Here is a 20434-nt window from a genome sequence, read left to right on the forward strand (position 1 = left end):
GCAGGATGAAGATCCCAACGCTCACTTAGCAAACTTTTTGGAACTATGCGATACATTTAAAATTAATGGTGTTTTTTATGATGTCATTCGTCTTAGGTTATTCCCTTTCTCATTGAGGAACAAAGCTAAATAGTGGTTGAACTCGTTACCACGAGGGTCAATCACTACTTGGGAACAAATAACGGAAAATTTTTACTAAAAGATTTTTCGCCGGCTAAAATGGCTAAATTACATAATGATATCTCTTCTTTTGTGCAGATGGATTTAGAAACACTCTATGATGCATGGGAGAGATACAATGACCTTTTGAGAAGGTGCCTTCACCATGGGTTACCGCTTTGGCTTCAGGTTCAAACGTCCCATAATGGCCTTAATCTTTCGACTCGGCAAATGGTTGACGCAGCTGCTAGTGGAACCATAAATAATAAAATACCTAAAGATGCTTATGAGTTTATAGAGGAGATGTCACTGAATAACTATCAGTGGCAAGTCATGAGGACAAAACCAACTAAAACAGCAGGCGTTTATAATGTCGATTTGATTACTATGCTATCAAACTAGGTAGAACTTTTAAATAAAAAGATTAATGGTTTTCTTAGTTCTTCACAGGTTCACCTAGTAATGCAGTGCGAAGCAAGTGGAGGTGGAACAAGCCATTCGGAATACAAACCTTATGGCCACAACATCGGTAACGAGCAATTAAATTACATGGGTAATAATCCTCGACCTCAAAACAATCCATATAGTAACACTTACAATGTAGGTTGGAGGAACCACCCCAATTTCTCGTGGGGTAGTTAAGAAAATCAAAGACCACAACCACCTCAAGGCTACCAACAACCACCCTACCAACAGGAAAAGAAGCCGAACCTTGAAGAGATGCTCTCAAAGTTTATATCGATGTCAGAAACTCGTTTCCAGAACAATGAGACAGCACTTAAAAATCAACAAGCGTCGATCCAAGGGCTCGAAACTCAGATAGGCCAGCTTTTTAAACTAATCTCCGAACGACCACAAGGGAGCTTGCCAAGTAATACTGAACCTAACCCATGGGAACAGCTCAACGCGATTAATGTTCAAGATGAAGAAGGATTTGTTGAGCCTGGCCCAGAATCGAGGCAAGAAACTGTGGTAAGCAAAGGTCAAGGTGAGGTAGATCACAATAAAAACAAATCGGTGAATGTCGAATATAAACCTCGTATGCCATACCCCAACGCGACAAGGAAAGACCGTTCAGATGAACAATTTGGTAAATTCCTTAAACTCTTAAAAAAATTACATATTAACTTACCGTTTATTGAAGCTCTATCACAGATGCCAAACGTAATGAAATTTTTAAAGGAGCTTTTAGCAAATAAGCGGAAGATGGACGAGGCATCGCATGTGGAGCTAAACGCAGTTTGCTCAGCTATTCTCTAGAATAAACTACCCAACAAACTTAAAGATCCAATGAGTTTTACAATTCCTTACTTAATTGGTAGTTAAATGTTAATAATGCATTAGCTGATTTAGGGACTAGTATTAACGTCATGCCTTACAAAATGTTCAAACAATTAGGTCTCCAGAAACCCAAACAGACTAGGATGAGCATTCAATTAGCAGATAAAACTATAAGATTTCCTAGGGGTATTATTGAAGATGTGCTAGTTAAAATCGATAAATTTATATTTCCCATTGACTTCATTGTTCTAGACATAGAGGAGGATAGCAACACTCCTTTAATTCTAGGAAGGCTTTTTTTAGAAACTGCTAAAACAATTATTGATGTTGGCACAGATGAACTCACACTCCATGTGGGAGACGAAACAATCACCCTTCAAGCTTGCAATTTCGGCAACACATTGAAAATTAAAGGTGATTGTCTAAACCATTCTACTAAAACTGACAATATGGTGCAACCTTCTTTACAGGAAATGAGTCTGAAAGAAGTACATGAGCTATTCTCAAGCAATAGTAGAGGACCTATTCATGAAGATCGAAGGCTACAAATTGAAGAGCTAGATGAATGGCGGACGCATAAATCGAGAACACCCGACAAACTGAATCTACGACAGAACGAGCTCAATACCTTTCCAAATCAACTTAAGATTGGAGATAGAGTCATATTAGATGCCGCAGATCCCCATATTGTTGCAACCACACCGAATGAAGAAATCCCTCTTACGGTACTTAGCATTTTCCCATTCGGTACCGTCGAGGTGAGTCATCCCAAGTTCAGCACTTTTAAGGTAAACAACACCCGTTTAAAACCTTATTTTGATAATATTTATAGCAGAAATGAGGAGTATAAACTCCTCAAACCACCATGATCATTCAACGGAGAGGTAAGTCGAGCTTAGACTATAAATAAGCGCTTCTCAAGAGGCAACCCGAGCACTAACTGTATTAACTTCTTTAAAATTTAGTCTTCAACACCTAACTTACTAACGAAGCCCTTGAATACAGGTTTTCCACAGAGACACGGCAAAGCACACAGGCATGCTTAGGGCCTTGTGAAAACAGGGCAAAGGTTTCCCCAAACACGGGCTACAATAAAACGCCACGACTATGCGACATGGCCGTGGTCGAGTCTGCTAAAACAACACGGGCGTGCAACACGCCCGTGTGGAAAAACTGTGGACGACATTGTCAAAATGACACGAGCGTGCAAAGACCTACACGACTGTAGGAGAAGCGAATCACATCACACACGACCGTGTAACATGATCATATAGCCGCACGGCCTAGACACACGGGCGTGCCCGAAGGCCGTGTGATGATATCTCACTTCGCAACAAACTCGGGCTGGACCCGATCCACACGGGCGTGTGAACTGGCCGTGCCACTTGAAAAATTAGATTATCTATCTTCTTTTATTTTCTTTCATTATTTTTTGAAGATTTTTTGTTTTTAAACACGGCTTATCTTTATGATTACTACCAAATTATTCCCCCAATTCTCCTTCTGTTCTTCAGAATCATGTTTGTCCTCCAGCTTTATTTCCAACAACTCGCTCTCGCTAATCCAAGAATTTCATCTATTTTTAACTCAGGAAGTTTCACTTCTCTCCCTATCTTATTTTTATATTCTTATATCTATCTTTATACATTGAGGGCAATGTACATCTTTAGTGTGAGGGGGTATTTATTTCATTATCAGAAAAATCCCTGAATGACTACCTTGTTCTCTTGAAAAGCTCTCATATCATATTTAGGATAAATTTTGATTAATTTATGATTTTTGTTGATATATCTTGAATTAAAACATAGGCATTTATGCATTGATTGTTTAAACATCAAGACATTAGAGAATCAAGCATGATAAGTTGATTTTTAAGAATTTAAAATCTTAGGTTGTTTCCCCAAAGTTTAGGTATTACTTTGAGTTGGAATTCACAAGTTTTAAACATCAAAAAGCCATAATTTTTGTGAGATTTTTGAGCCTTTTGATCATCTATTAATTCTTTCATGCTCACTTTTATTATTGCTTTGAGTGTGTCAGTATTGGACTGTTATTCTAGAACTTGCTTGATTATGCATGTCGAGACCACACCATTTGATTTGATATGTCAAAATGATTAAGGCACTTAGGATTAACCCACTCATGCCATGAAAAGCCTACCTCCATGATTAACCCCTAGTAAACCCTCTTGAGCCTAACAAGCCATTTCTTGTATTACCCTTAATATTAACCCTTAACCCATTATTGTTAAAATCCCCTAAATTAATCCCTATTTTTGTTGAGATTTGAGTTGAATAAATTGCTTAGCTACGTCTTGTTCTTAATAGTTATTCTATGTTATTTAACTTGTTCTTACAAAAAAAAACTATGTATACACATTAGTAATTCCATATTCTGAGAAGAAGCTCTGTTGTACGCAAGTGATGATTAACTCTTTTTCTAGTTAGACAATTTTTCAATTCAATCTCGATTCTAACCCTTTCTTTCAGCTTGTGACCACACCCCCTAACCAAGCCTCTTTACAACCCTCTAAAGACCTTTTGATTGATGTATCATATTAAATTATAGTGGTGGAGATTTGATTTTCATGCAAGCCTATGGTAATCACTTTTCGTTATTGACTATTGAGTGCTTCATTTATTATTCTTAAACACCTTGAGTGATTTGAGTGAATCTTTAGTAAGGATGTGAAACTCTGTGATATTCTGAATCAAACGTAATTACTTAAATGATGGGAGACACCTATGTTTGCATGATTAAATACTCAACTTGAAATGTTTGAAACTTTTATATTCTTTTAGTTGAACTCTCAATGTATGATTACCTATGAATTATTTTGAGATATTATCGATAGAAATTATAAATTAAGAAGAATTTATCCTGATTATAAGTTGAGAATTTTGCTTGAAGACAAGCAAATGCTTAAGTGTGGGGGTAATTGATAAACCGTAATTTATACATATTTTTACCCCATGTTAAACGCATTTTATGGATGATTTCCTATTAGAATTGGTGAACTCGATGCTCCTAATGCTTTAATTTCATGTTTTATACTTAGGAGAGCATAAGAGAGCGAAAGGAACGAGAAACGGGCCAAAAACGGAGAAAATAGGCCAAAGTACGAAATCAACACGGCCTGGACTTCCTCACACGGGCAGCCCACACAGCCGTATCAATTTGGCAGAATCGAAGCACGACGCACGACTCACACAGGTAGAACATACGCCCGTGCCGTTCTAACAGGCTCGAACACGGCCTGAAATAATCGCACACGGGCGTGTCACACGGGCGTGTCCCTGTCGAGCCCAAGTTGAGTCCAATTCGGAAAAGGCCACTTTTGAGGGCTCTTAGGGATTCCAAAGCCTATAAATACACCCTAAAGGAGGAAGAAAAGGGAGGCACAGAATAGGGAGTAATGAATTACTCCAAGGAAGCCAATTGATTCACCATCAAGACTGAAGATCTCTCCTCAATTTCCCTTCAGGAGTTTTGGGTTTTCTTTATGTTTTGTATTCGTTATTCTTCTGAGATGTTTTCCTTTTTAGTTATGAACTAAATCCCCTAAATACCTAATGGGAATGAAACCTAAGACGAATCTTGTTATTATTTCTGAATTGTATGATACATATTTAACTTGTTCTTAATTATGTGTTCTTAATTCTTGTTTTGATATCCCAGGATACTGATTCAAGATAAGCTCTTATTCAGAGGAGGAATAGACCCTGTCTAAGAGTACATTTGTCATAATTAAGCGGAGTTGTTTGCGCACCTAGACATAGGGTAACAAGATTTTGCCGGATTAGGGTGAAACCTAATAAGGGGATCCATAGATCGAGTTAATGCAACCCTAGGGTGTTAATTAGAGAAAAGTCTCAATTATTCAATCTAGGGATTAGACGTTATTAGTCTTGAATAGGGATAATAACATAACTTAGGGATCTGTACAGAACAAGTTAAATGAACAAATCGTCCGATTCGGAGCCAGAATAACAAGTACAGTCTAGGTGGATTTTTCCTTAGGTATTGTCTTAATTCAATCGATTTTCCCAAAAGCAATTCCTCAATTCCATTCTCTGTGAATTCTTAGTTTAGATAATTAGTTAGTTAAAACAAAAACCTCTTTATTCTTAGGCTAGATAATAAAAAGACAGTCATTACTAGTACTTTTAGTTCCCTTGGGTTCGACAATCCAGTCTTGCTAAAACTATACTACTGTTTGATAGGTACACTTGCCTACATCGCGATAATAGTTAGTTTCAAGAACGATTAATTATAAATATTTAAAACCTATCACGAAATCACGCGATCAAACCTCAACTCAAAAACAATATATTCCATTGAGGGGACCAAATGATACTTCAAAAACTTCTCCTGAAAGAATCAATCCCCTTAACAAAAACTACTTGTTTCTAACATGTTCTCTAGCAGTCAGCTTTATTTCAACTTACTACTTGGTTTCTTCCAATAAGTCCAGGTTAGCTCGTAGTATTTGCTCATATCGTTAGGGATTGAAGTGTGAAGTTTTGGAGGAGAGTAATTTACATTTTAAATCACCAAACTTAGCTTCTATTTTCATCTAAATCATAGACCTTTAATTTAATTTAGCAGAAAAGTCGAATTAACATATACACTTCTACATTTAATCTTATTGAAATTTTTTTTGGCAAATATCTTATTTGCATTTTAAGTAATAAAGTAAAAAAATTTAGGATTTTTCTCAATTTTTGGATTTGGCTAAACTACTTAGAAAAAAATAATCTTTCTATTTCTGACCTAATACGATATTGATACATTTGTCAGTTGATTTCTTTGATTTTTCTTTTTTTTTTCAAAAATGAAGTTTATGCTAGATGTATTGCTTGAGCTATTGGAATTCTCATTACTTCATCCTACAACCCTTACAGCGCGACAATTTTGCTTACGGAATGCATTTTGGACTCTTCGTCAGCTTAAATTTTGGTTTATATGGCTCTATTAGATCTAATTGCTACTGATTTTCTAAGTAAAAGGATGAGCTGTAATTTCAAACTTCAAGTAATATCTTACTTCATGGTTTTCCTACGAGTTGGTTTGATGGTTTCCCTTAATTTGGGCCTAATTTTTATACTATATTAGACTATTCATTACTTCATTTTTGAGCAATTCTAGTTCTTTTTAAATTTCTTCAAGAAAAGGAAAGGATGCGATGGATGATATATTGACAGGTTCCTCACGTTTTTCACCTATTGTAAAAGATTAAAGCCGAAGTTTACAAATATTGAAATCAACACCCAAAGTGAGGGGAATTGGTGGTTTAATGATTAGTTGATGTGCAATTCAAAAGAGTTTGCTTATAGATGAAACATGTGTACATTAATTTATCCTCAAAGTGCGGCAATGAAGGATCTAAATAGTAAACGTCTCTTTTTTTTTTAACATCCTGATTGTTTAAAATTGGCCATTTCTTGTTGTTTAATGTTCATTTCATTGGAAATAAAAATGTCTATAAAAATATAAATTAACATTTTAACACTAGTAAAGGAGAATCATTGCAATGGCTATCTCTAGCATCCCCAAGATTGGACTGAAGTTGAATATTATGGTGACAACGATGGACTTGAAAGCATTTCACCCCTTAGATTTTGTTTCTATTATGGATGTAAGGTACAAATAAAACAATATGTTCAAAATTCTTTTGGGGTATTCCTAATGCAAATAGATTGCCTAATAGTTGGTTTCACAACGGCTTGTTTTAGATTGATCTTCTAAATTATGTTGTCGAAGCAAAAACTACGATGAAGTTCTTGAGTCATGTCAATTGTACTCAAAAGCGCATAACGAATTAAAAGAGGAGAAGATGAAGAATGAAAATAGGTTGGATAGACTTTGCATTATAAGCGGCATTGTTACTTTCACCTCGTTTTGGTTTTACATCATGTAAATATAAGTGATGCATTAGTTTAACACCATACTGGTGATGTTATTAACAAAATATAATCATAATTTTCTTTTGATGTAATAAAATGCTACTTATCAAATTCTCTTGGGCGATGTTAACAAAATCTAGTTCATTGGTATCTTGTGTTTTTCTTTGCCTACTAGTGATATTATTAACAAACTACTCATGCTAGCTTTTTGGATCTGAGTCACTTTTGATTTTATAATATCGACAATGCCATCAATAATAGGCCTGGATTTGGTCCTTTCGATTAAAAGTTATATGTTGTCGAATTAGTTGAACTTTTAGAAGCTTCATCGCCGATGCCATCAATGGTAGGGCGATGTTATTGTCTAAGAGGTCTTTACTTTTCCTTTATTTTCATTGTTTTACATCCACCATTACTGCACCATGAATCATGGAAATTTTTATTGTTTGAATGAAGTAACTAACCGACCATTGGTGCAATATTTTCCCTAGATGATCTACCTTTTTTTTATTCTTGTCTCTGAAATATTCCTTTAAAGCCAATAAAGTAAAAGCTGAAAACAAGTTTAGAAAAAGTAAAGATTTTATAAAATAAGCAATTTAAACAAAACATATTTATTAACCTAAAATTCACTACTTATTGAACCTATAAAGCATCAACTAAAAGTTTGTATCAATTTTAATAAACAAAATAGTAACACTGAAGTTTTAAACATACAAGAAAATATGGCGCATGCATATTGCTTGGTCAAATGTCTTCAACAAAATCTTTTCATGAATTGGTAAACACTTCATATGAATCAACTTATGTCATTTCCTACAATAAAAACGGTGGTCATAAGTACTCAATTTATACAATAATTAAAGGGTGTCACAATTTAGTTTCAAAATAATTAAAATTCTATAACTGTAAATACTTTTCATTAACATAAAAATGTTTGTTGTGTCTTTGTTGTCCACATATACAAGTAAGTTTGAACCTTTTTCTAGATAACTTGGACAAATTGCTTTTCTTTTCCTTCTCTACAAGTATTTCAACAATATTCTTTCTTTGCGCAGTTTGGTGTCTCCCTCTTTTAGGCTTAGGAAGGTCAAGTGGAATAACTGCATCTCCATGTTAGACAGAGCCCTATTGATCTTCACCAACAATTGGATTAATCATATAAGCATAAATTTTCAAAAATATTGCAACCTTGTAACAATCATCCACATAATCTAAATACTCTCTTTAGTTAAAGATAAAAGAAATTACATGTGAATATGGTAGTCCACTTAGCTACCATATCCTACAAGAGCATGTCTACTTATTCATATTGACCACCAATTAAGTTAATGAACATCTAACTTGAAATGTATGTCCTCCTACCCATCTAGTATGCAAAGACTCAATTTTCAACTTGTGAAGATTCTTTTGTATATTAGGACAAATTTGGCCATTAAATCTCCTCATTGCATCTCTTTGTGCATAAACTATTCTTATTAACTTTGGACCGATTACTTCTAGCATTGTAAGAATTGGCTTGTCTTTCACATCTAAAAGTAAGTTGTTGAAACTCTTACACATATTATTCAAAAGCATATCACATCTAGGAAAAGTTATAAAATGCGATCTAGACCATTTCTGAGTTGGTTTCTTTTTCAGCTACTTGTAAGCACTATCACATTTCTTCTCAATCTTCTCAATTCAATAATTAAATTCACCAATATAGCTAGCTCGTGCTGCTACCCATAAATGGTCTTTAAGGGACTTTCCTCTATGGGCATTAATATTAGAAAATTTTTTGTTACATATGTTGAACACAAAAGCTATGCTCAACATTTGGAAATAATGATTGTACAATAGGAATGTGACCCTACAGATAAAACAAACATGTTAGTCTATCTGAAACATATAATAAAGTACGAAGCTACTTGCTAACCTTTTGCCTAACATAAAAGTCCACGTATGAGATTTTTTGATGTTTAAATCATTGGCTAGCAATTTTGGAAACCAACCCCCAACTATTATTTTTCTCTCTCTCAACAACTACATAAGTTATCGAATAGGTGCAATCATTGGCATCTATACCTACTACCATAAGCAATTCTCCACCATATTTACCCTTTAGCCAACATCCATCTATCGAAATGGGTGGTTTACAACCAGCCAAAAAGCCATGCTTCAATGCTTTGGTGCATATTTGAAACAATGATCTCTCTAATGCAAAATGGTGTTGAACCTATGATTTATTTTTCTTACCTCTCCGCAATAGTTAGATAGTTTAGAGTATTGGTCTTCATCCTTCACCCTAATAATCTCCAATGCTTTTACTTTAGTCCTATATCCCTTCATCCATTTTATTTCAAGATTTAATTCCTTTCTGACCTTAGTTAAAAACGTATTCACCTTCATTTTAGGGTCATTGTGGAACACATCTAAAAATCTATGCGCCAACATTTAACGGATGCAAAGTTCTCTTAAAAATTTTACTACAGTTATGTTCACTCACAATGCTTTTGATTTAAATAGTCATTTTGTCTGACATTTTAGAAACTCGTACAAAAAAAAACCAACATTCTTTGCACCTTACATCCACTTTATCTTTATCATTATGCTTAAAATCGATCCCAAGCTGATTAACTAATGAATATTAAATTCATCAAAATTTTTAAATATCATGCTTACAATAAATTCAGGACATATCCTTTTCAACATCAAATTCAGGAAGTTTTCGTTTTCTCTTGACATCACTATCACTAATAGCATAATCCAAATATAGTAACCAAATCTAGAATCAAACTCATCATCTAATGAATCATATGACCTTCTAATTGGCTTTTTATCAATCACTTTTTTATTTTTTGTTATTTTTTGTCTCTTTCCAATCATGGATTAGTGCACTATAATTTAACATTTGGGTAGACTCGTTCAAACATATCAACGACAAATCAACACCAATCAATATAATCTACCTCCTCTTCGTCATATTTATTTTCCACATTAATACAACATAGATTCCATTAATGATAGATTTTTATTATAAAATAATTAATATGATGGACTGCAAAATCAAATAACAAAAATAATATAAAAAATCAACAAACCTAATTGAAATATCATAACTGTAAGTGCTATTAATTAAAATACCACCATTCTACTACAATATTAATTGGCAATCAACCATTATTGAGTAATAAAGAGATATTTCAATTCAAATGAAAATAGGAGAAAGGAAAGAAATAAAAAACATAAAAAGAAATAAAAAGATTTAAATCAAATCTTAAATCTCTAATGTCACATTGGTTAATTTTAATATTTTTAAAGAACCTTAGTACTTACTAATAGATCATTTAGGTATTTTAATGGGGTTGAAAAGTACATATTGGATTCAAATGATTTTAAACCAATTGAGATTGCATAATTTTTCCTTTTGAAAGAGAGGTTACCTAATTTTAGGTATTTTTCAAAATTAGTGATAGTAAAAGAGTATCAGTTCTTTTCTTTTAAAAGAAAAAGCAAAAAGGTCATCAAAATAATAATAGTAGTTATTTAATAAAATGATATATTAGTCATTCTTAATTGAGTTGGTACCTAATTAACCCCTGAGACCAACTTAATCAGAAGTTTTATTAATAATATAGATAAAAGTTAATGGGGTAACAAATTAGAATGACAACACATCCTACAAAATAACAACATGATTAATTACAAATAAAACATCAAATCAAATAAACCAAAATAGAATTTGCATTTAGAACCACATGATGAAATAGAACACCAAATTAAATAAATAGATATGGAAATTGCATTCAAAACCACATGTTCTCATAATTTTAATAGTTGCACGTCGTGACGATCATAAAAGCTAGTGGAGATGAGATATGAGATATAACTATAAGGATCATTAAATTGGTAGTAATAGAAAACTACGAGAGATGCACCACTATGAATAATCGTTAATAATAGCATCTTAGTCCCACCACTGTCAAATTGCATCAACAATGAACTTCGATTGATAATGACAACGTAAAAGATCATGGAAAGATTATGTTGATGCACAAAACTAGTCCCCTAAAGCTAAATCAATATATATGAGGTTGGCAGAACCTCCTCCAAAACTAAAAGAAACAACTAAAAAAATTACTAAAAACTAAAACTACCGGCATTATCATCGATTAAAAGAAAAAAAAAAGGAAAAAAAAAAAGAAAAAGAAAAAAGAATGAACTATTGTCATCAGCACCACTTTTGGAGAAAGCAAAACTTACTTTATTTATGGACATGCTTTCACGGATACTACGTAACCTAATTCATCTGTTCTATTTAAAAGAAAAAAATCAAGGTTTTATTTTGAAAAAGAAGTAAAGTAGGAGTACTTATACGTATTTTTACAAAAGTTGAACGCAAGAAAACCGCAAAACCCTATTTTTCAAAGCGCCGCAACGTTCCTATCAGAAAAAGGACGCGATTGTGAAAAAGAGAAAAATAACCAGGAAAAAAGAATAATTTAAAAACAAATTAAAGAAGGCTATTTTGGACAAATAACTCAATTTTCTTTAATTGTGAGTTAACTCGAGAGAGTCATAAAAGAGCTTAACAATTTCGTTCTTGGAGAAGAAGCTTTCTCTTTTCTACATAAGAAATCTGTGCATCAAAAACACCAAAACAATAAAAAAGAAGAAGGAACAAGACAATTCCAAAGGAACAAGAGAGAAAATGAGTCGAGGAAGCGGTGGCGGGTACGATCGCCATATTACCATCTTCTCCCCCGAAGGTCGTCTTTTCCAAGTCGGTATGTATATTCACTCTACTAGCCTGCCTTCTTTTTGATTCCTGTAAGGAGCTTTGACCCAATTTTGGTTTTGGAATAAATTGAGCAGAGTATGCGTTTAAGGCAGTGAAAGCCGCTGGGATCACATCAATTGGTGTTCGAGGGAAAGACTCCGTCTGTGTTGTTACTCAGAAGAAAGTTCCCGTCCGTACTCTCCCTTTATTTACTTTTCCTGGTTTATTTAAGGGGTTTTCACTATTTGGGTATTTAATTTTTGGAATAATGTAATGCAGGACAAACTTTTGGATCAGACTAGCGTCACTCATCTTTTCCCTATTACTAAGTTCCTTGGATTGTTGGCTACTGGCATGACAGGTTTAGTTTTGTTAAATGCCATTTTTTTTTCTTGATATTGTTTGTTCGAATTGGGAAGATGTTGTTATGTTAACTATTGAACTAGGGTTTTTAAGATATTAAGGATTCTGGATTAATGTACTTATAATCAGTCTAAATTAGGGTTGCAAAAATCTCCAAAACTGCACCAAAGGTATGCAAGCTGTAGAATTAACAACTAGAACAGAATGGTTTTCTTAATAAGCTAACTGTTGCTGACCCTGGCATTCACATGATGATCGGCATTCTCCCATTAAATAGCTTGCCTATCATCAGCATAGAACTCAAATATAGTTTTGTTCACTACATTAGATTAATGCTTAAGGTTAAATTTTCTTTCTTGCTATGCAAATACTGTGTGAGGGATGCTTTGATAATTGGCTCTGTCGCTCTCCAGCTGATGCAAGGACCTTGGTCCAGCAGGCAAGGAATGAAGCAGCTGAGTTTCGTTTCAGATATGGATATGAGATGCCTGTGGATGTATTGTCCAAATGGTATGTTTCTTATATTTTCTTCAGTTGAAAGTAGCGATGTTTAGTTGTCTTCCTGTTCGTAGCTGTTGTATTTGTAGAGTTCTTCCAGATAATGTTGAATAAACTTAGTGACATCAAGAACTGGTCATTTTGATATAAGCTGGCTGCAAGTTTATGCCTTTGTATGTGTTCCAGTACAAATTGGACAAAAATATATGACCCTGATTCATTACTGCTCATCTTCACATATTGGAGGCAATGCACTTTATTTTCGTTCGTTCGTGAATATAATCTTGGTTCTAAAGTCAATAACTGACTGCGTTTCATGTTACTATTAAATTCATTGATTTTTCTTTGATATATGGGTTTTTGTGCATCTCTATGATTGTACAACTTATTTGGAGTAACGTGCTTTATTGATGTAGGATTGCTGACAAATCACAGGTTTACACTCAACATGCTTATATGAGACCTCTTGGAGTTGGTATGTCTATGATTTCTTTAAAATCTTATGAATATGATTTTGTTTTAATTACTTGTATTTGTAACAGTAGATTTTTTACAATTTTTCAGTTAGATATATGCTAATGTATTTTAAGTAACTTTCTTTAATATTGCCTGTAATATCTTTCATATAATTTTCTGTGAAGTTGCTATGGTGTTGGGTATTGATGAAGAGAAGGGGCCCCAACTCTACAAATGTGATCCAGCAGGCCATTTTTATGGCCACAAGGTAGTTTGCAAATTAATTTTCATTGCTCATTGAGTTTGGATTATTAACATTGGTTCTAATATCTGGTTTCAGAAGCATATGTTGTTATTATTATGGTTATGATTCATTGCTGTTTTCCTATAATAGTTCTCTTTGACCTTATAATTTTCAAACATGTATTTGCATTGTAGATGTAGTAATATAATTGCTGAAGATATTTTTTTTTTGTTTATAATGTATTTCCGATACTGGAAGACCACAAAACCATAGAGTTTGGAAGGTCAAATCCAAATAAAAAAAATTCTTAGAAAGAGATTTATACAACAATCTAATATTGGTTATCCAGTACCATCATATTGTGGGTCTTTGCTACCTTGAGTTAATGATATTGACTATTTCATTTTCTTTGTCTTTCTCTTTAGGCATGAAAGTAGCGTGTTTGTTCTCCAATATGAATTTATTTGTGCAATAGCATGGGTTCAAAATTATTTTTGACCAATTTTATGGTAAGCGCTTTGCTGCTGGGAATAATTTTAACTGGTATGTTGCAGGCAACCAGTGCCGGATCAAAAGAGCAAGAGGCAATTAATTTCTTGGAAAAGAAGATGAAGAATGACCCTGCTTTTACTTATGAGGAAACAGTGCAGGTATTTATACTTTTACTTTTGTTATTAATGGTAAAGGAAGTTTCCAAAGACTGCACGTTCAACAATAGCTAAAATAATCATATTTATCTAATGCTTCCTATTACTTCTATTCTTCAGACTGCTATTTCTGCTCTACAGTCTGTTCTTCAAGAGGATTTCAAGGCTACTGAGATAGAGGTATAATGAGGCTGCTCATCCTTCTACTTGTTAGTAGATATAGAATTTATTATCTTACCATTATAAGTTTGCACCATCTAAATGTTTGAATGATTGAATATCGTTGGTGCTTTTCTCATGTCTAATAAATGTTTCCTGAAGATAAGCTGTGTATATAATTAGCATAATTTTTGGCCAAAGGAACACCAGTATTAAAGCCTGCTAATTTTAACTACTGTGGACTCCTCTATAAACTATAAGAAACTCGAGCATACTGTTGATGTGATTTAAAAACGATACACTATGGGGTTGTCCAGACATGCGGAAGCGCCACACACATGTATTTGCCTTTTTAGCCCGATGGATACACCGGTAGTTAAAAGCTAGCTGGTTTGAAGTACCATGGAATCCTGTGTGTAACCTACTAGAAACTTGCACGCAATGCCAATGTGGGATCTGAAGACAACCCACTATCAGGATATCCTTTGTTTGTCTCATAGTCTGCTTGTGGTGTATTCTCACTCTAATGCATTTGATTATGGTTCTTAATAAAATTGCATAGATATATTCCCTGTACTAGCTGAAACTGGAATTATTGTTGTTTTCCCTCATTTGAACTGTAGTTGACATACATACATATCTTTTAATGTTTGGCAGGTGGGAGTGGTGAAAGCTAATAACCCAGCTTTCAGAGTGTTGTCAACTGAGGAAATTGATGAACATCTGACAGCTATTAGTGAGCGCGACTAGTGAGCATGGACCAATATTAGCTGCTGCAAAAACCTTTCTATTATTTAAAACAACATACATGCTTTAGTTGATCATGATGTTTGAGAGGGATTGAAAGAGGGTTAGAAGAGCTTACATTTATGTTGCCTCCTATTACTGCTCGAAACTTTATAATTAAATTCATGTTATTTCTGAATTGACTTCCTCCAAGATGAAGCAGCTTGCAGGTGCATTTAGATTATAATTGTCTAAAATTGTTGAAAGTCTGCAAATTGCTATTATAGTTTGTCCAGTTAACATGTCCTATGATGAGTTTGATGGGGCCTAATCATATATGGTCAAGTGCTGTGGTCCATGGTGGTGGGTCTTTGGTTTTTCGTCTCATCTTTCATGACAGCAAACATGTTGCAATGCAATTATCTCTTGGTCTGGATAATACGCAAAAGTAAAATAATATTTCAGATAAAAAGGTAAAGGGTTTAAAAACAAACGCAAAATAGAACAAGAAATGGATAACAAAATCCGTATCTATCATAAAAAACATATGCCACCAAACAATGAGGCATCAATTGTAGTTATCTGGTCCCAACAACAAAATGAAGAAAAGATTCCCCTTGCCGGTGAAGGTGTGAAAGAGGAGTCCTCTCATAAGGAAGCTGCCACTGCCACACCTCTTTACCAGTTTTGGCCTTGCCTTTGTCCGTATAGAAGAAGAGTGAGCAAATCTTGCACATGGTTCATTTGCCTTGCACCATTGTCTTTTTCTGACGTTGAATGAAGTCTGATACCGCTCTCTTTTAGCATGAAAAAGAGTAGACATACGAATTCTTAATTAAACTTAGCTAAACCTTTGCAGCATGGTTGGAGAAAAAGAACGTCATAAGCTTTGGCCGTCACAGACAATAAAGCCTCCTCCTTTAGCTGTTCTGATTCCAACCCAAGCTAAGTCTCTTCCTTTTCTGTGCAGTCTTTTGATCGAGCTGTCCCTGGTTTCAGCACAAAATACACCATTTTTATCTACAAAATCCTTTCAATAATCCTTCTCCCAAGTTTAGTCACCCTCTACTAGAAGAAACAAACAAAGTGTCTAAAAGATAAAAAATAATACCTTGGAAGCTTACCTGCAACAAGTATTTTGGATGCCAGTGGCACTTCCAAGTAGGTGAGGAGATATAGGCAAGATGAAGACGATTTGAAGTACCGAGTTCATCAGAAAAACCCATGAAAAAGACCCAACAACTTCTGAAGGGAACTGAAAAATGCTGCTACAAAGATGTTTGTTTGAGAGAAATCTCTGATAGTGAGATATGATGATTGTGAACTATTCTAAATGCTATGATTTGAATTTTCTGCTGGATTATTAAGAAGAGTAGTTGGAATTGTGTATAGGACTTCCACTACCCTCCAATTATCAAGGACCAGATGTCCGCTGAAATGGAAGAAGATAAGAAAAAGACCCATAGTTGTTATATTTATAACCAAAATATTAAAACCCGGATTTTGAACATCATTATAGTAATGGACAGTTTCATTGATTAAAAGCTTCATATTAGATCAGCATTGCGGGATTATATGGGAATACATTTACTGCCATTACAGTAGAAACCTCAAATATGGTTCTATATTTTCTTTTAAGCTGGCCTCAGTTTCATAAGATTTGGAGCAATGCATTGAAGAGTAGTATCTCAACACTGAACCTAAACATATTCATATACGGTCAGTTAATGTAACTTTTATGATCGTGGTTATGAATTATAGACGGGAAAAAGTTTCATCTTGATTAGGTTTTTGATTTAAAAGTATATTGTTGCTGTGGTCACATCTGGCTGTCTGGTGGCAGCAATTTTAGCAGCCGCAGGTTTTCATTTGAATCCCAAAGTCTCAATCACTTGGAGTTTTATCAACCATGTCAAAATCCACAATACTTGGATCTATAATGGGTTTAATTTCTCCTCATCTCATTTAAGTTAATGAGTTTTTATTATTTTAGTTTATGTTGGAATATATTTCATAGTAATTTTGATAATTTCTGATTTATCTGTGGGACAGCCGCAAGCATGGCAAATGGAAATTGGCAACCATTTTATTCTTTCGCTTAAATTTCATTTGTCTGTTTTTTTTTTTTATCACATCCCCATGACATAATCTTTTTTAACTTACCTGTTCCTCTCCCTTCACAATATAAGAGTTACACAGAACACAAAACAGAAAACATTAAACATAGTCTAGAAAACATAGAAATAAGAACAGAGCAAAAAACGAAGGAATATTCAATGTTTGTTCCCTGCAATGGCGGTTTCAACCATAGACACTCAAAACCCACCCAGCAAAGCGACAGCTCCGATCGAAATTCACTGCGTTAAATGTGAGTCCTGCGGCTTCACAGAGGAGTGCACCCTTGCATATATACTGCGTGTCCGGGAACGTTACCAGGGCCGTTGGATTTGTGGGCTGTGCATCGAGGCCGTCAAGGATGAGGCTCTGAGATCGGATACGCTTATTTCCACCGAGGAAGCACTGGACCGACACATCAAATTCTGCAATCAGTTCAAGGCGTCGAGTCCTTTAGATGAAACGGAGCACCCTATCTCGGCCATAGGGAGGATTCTTCGTCGAAGCCTGGATTCACCCCGGCCTCTTAGGTCTAACTCAAGTGGAGTCTTGCCAGGATTTGAAGAAGTCACTCAAGGCTCCATCTCTTCATCCGTCTGAGAGCTGTTTCTCACCTCTTTCCGGCTTGATTATTCTTCCCAAGTTTTACGGTTACTTGGTCAGTGCATGGAAAACAGAGGAATTCTGTTTCAATATCAGATTGTTAATAATTATATATGTCTTAATTGCTGTAATGTTTTGGAATCTGAATTTAATGAACCTTGTAGTGTAAACAGCATGTATATCTGATGAACAGCTTCGGCTTTCAAAGTTTCTAAGATTTAGAGTATCTGAGTATGTTCTCTGTGATGAGCACAATCCCAGCATATTATAATCTTACAGCATGTGTTATATATTATGACTTGGAACAGCCCAGATTAGCCAGCTGCCACTCTAGCTGCTGTGCAGTCTCAATTAGCAAGATGTACAACATAAATATCTTGGTTTTTCTTTTTGGAACTTTCCCAACCCATAAAAAAGAAAAGAAAAGAAATTCCGACATTTTTGAAGAATCTAATTGCCCCAAGACCAAGGGGGTTGTGGCAAAAGAACATTGCTCCGAGTCACTGCTGTTTTTGACTTAGAATTCCCCTGGATTCATGGGTCAAGCAAGGTCGTTTCTGGCACTTTTTCAGTAGTAGTTTCACCTAACCTATAATAAATTTAGCCTTCATTCTAGCTTGGGGGAACTGGGACACCAGACCTAGAGCTTTGAGAATCCTTTTCTTAATAAACTTTCCTTCTAATGTAGTTGCATTCCAAGTGTGGCGATTTTTATTTAAGTGAGCCCACACTGAATGCAATGGGGATGGGATGAGCAGCATAGATTCAATAATATCATAAAATATCTTGTCAAGTTGGACTAAGAGCAAAATCACTGTCATCACCAAATTTATACACAACATTTTATATGCTCTTAATTCCAGAAGCTTCAAGCATTTGCTTTATGGATCTATCAATGGTAAGCTTTGTCCTAATTGGATTTGGTGAGATTCTCTACATATAGTGAGTTCTCCTAAAGACCACTTTCTTCCACAGCTTGCTCAAGCAACTTAAACCCCTATACTTCTATCATGGATCATTCCAACAGCTTCAATGCATGCCTCAAAAACATGCCAATTCTTTGGCGAAAGTTTATCCCTTGTGCCAAGGGCAGTTTCATAATTCATGCTGGACATTGCATTTTGTCCCCTTTGCTCAAAAAATAGATAAATTAGTTTTTATAAATTAAAATTAATTTTTTTTTAAAATTTCATTTATTTTTATTATTAAAATTGGTGACAGTTATCGTGATATACTATGTGTACTTTATGCTAATATATAAAAACTAATCTTTAACTAAATAAAATTTTTAATAAATGAAAATTTTATTCATAAACCAACTATTTATTCATAAAATTAATTTGCCCCTTTGCCTCTCCCAAAGTCTATCACTATAGCAATCATCAGACAAACAGTTCCTTTGATGAAACCTCTTGTTTCACACTCCAGCGAATTAGATTTGTGTTTCTCCAATTCATATCTTTTACTCTGGAGTTCCTTAGTGTGGGCTTTTCATCTATATCAGTTATTTTATCATAGTTGTGCAAAATTTAGCTTTTGGGGGTTTGCTTTGTTGGCTATATGGTCGGTTGCATTCTTGTTTATCTATTGGCCCATTGGGAAATACTTAGCGGATTACTTCGTTTGTTTGTTGAAAATGCCTTGCATTTATTGAAAATTTCACCGACTCTTGCTGACCTGAGGTTACTTTGTTGCCAGTAGAGTGTAGAGCTCTTGATCGATGTTCTAGTTGTGCTGCTTTTGTTGTTAGGGATGCAGGTTAGGTAGTTAATAATAGTGTGTTAGATTCAAATTATTTTGAATTTGAAATATCATGGGCTTGAATTAGTTCTAAGTTCGATTATTTTTAAGTTTAAAATTTTTTGGGCTCAAGTTTTTTTTAGATATTTCAAATTTTTATGTCTAAAATGATCTTAAACTTAAACAAATGAACGTCTAAATTTATTTGAATTTGGACATTTATTTATATAGTTCATATTAATTGTAGTTCAAAATATTATAAAAATTTATAAAATTATTAAACTTTTGTAAAAATATATAGAATTATAAACTTATAAACAGTGATTAGAAAATTATAATAATTATCGATAAATAATAAAAATTCTAGCAAACTACAATACTCATAAAACGTTAATATATATATATATATATTACTCCATTTTGCTTTGTTATAGAATTTTTGGAACCAGCTAAAATAAACATTAAAACCATGTTATTTGCTCATTTTTGTAATTCAAGCAATTTTGTATTAAAATGTCTCAAAGTAATAAAAATTTTATTTTAATTGGTTTTCGTGTTTTCATACGAATTATGGGTATAATGAGTATCTATAAATTGATTTTTCATTAATTGAAAGTTTAACAAATTCTATAGATAAATTCTTTTAGATTTAATTTGATTTCATATCATTAATTTATTATATTACATCATTAAATATTTTATATAATCATTTAATTTAAATTTTGTAATTTTGAATAATTATTCACTTTTAATATTATTATACATATATAATAAT

The 20434-nt window shown here is 34.0% G+C and overlaps 1 protein-coding gene, 1 long non-coding RNA gene, 1 other non-coding gene and 1 pseudogene across 3 annotated transcripts; 2 read left to right on the plus strand and 2 right to left on the minus strand.

Annotated features, from left to right (window-relative positions):
• Positions 1-226: 226 nt before the first annotated feature.
• Positions 227-332, minus strand: LOC128294991 (small nucleolar RNA R71). Its single transcript, XR_008285298.1, has one exon. It is a non-coding gene; the product is annotated as a small nucleolar RNA R71 (small nucleolar RNA).
• Positions 333-11781: 11449 nt separating this feature from the next.
• Positions 11782-15400, plus strand: LOC108470376 (proteasome subunit alpha type-6-like). Its single transcript, XM_017771652.2, has 9 exons — positions 11782-12115; positions 12204-12298; positions 12388-12469; positions 12885-12981; positions 13386-13444; positions 13611-13693; positions 14224-14319; positions 14437-14496; positions 15133-15400. Exons 1-9 carry the CDS (start codon positions 12040-12042, stop codon positions 15223-15225), a joined length of 741 nt encoding a protein of 246 aa, XP_017627141.1. The 5' UTR covers positions 11782-12039; the 3' UTR covers positions 15226-15400.
• LOC108470377 (uncharacterized) lies at positions 15152-16818 on the minus strand. The gene is made up of 2 exons (XR_001869312.2): positions 16326-16818; positions 15152-16190 (listed from the first exon to the last, which is right to left on the minus strand). It is a non-coding gene; the product is annotated as an uncharacterized LOC108470377 (long non-coding RNA).
• Positions 16819-17258: 440 nt separating this feature from the next.
• Positions 17259-18145, plus strand: LOC108472680 (uncharacterized; annotated as a pseudogene).
• The last annotated feature ends 2289 nt before the right edge of the window (positions 18146-20434 follow it).

This window comes from Gossypium arboreum, chromosome 6 (assembly GCF_025698485.1).
Source record: "Gossypium arboreum isolate Shixiya-1 chromosome 6, ASM2569848v2, whole genome shotgun sequence".
Lineage (NCBI taxonomy): Eukaryota > Viridiplantae > Streptophyta > Magnoliopsida > Malvales > Malvaceae > Gossypium > Gossypium arboreum.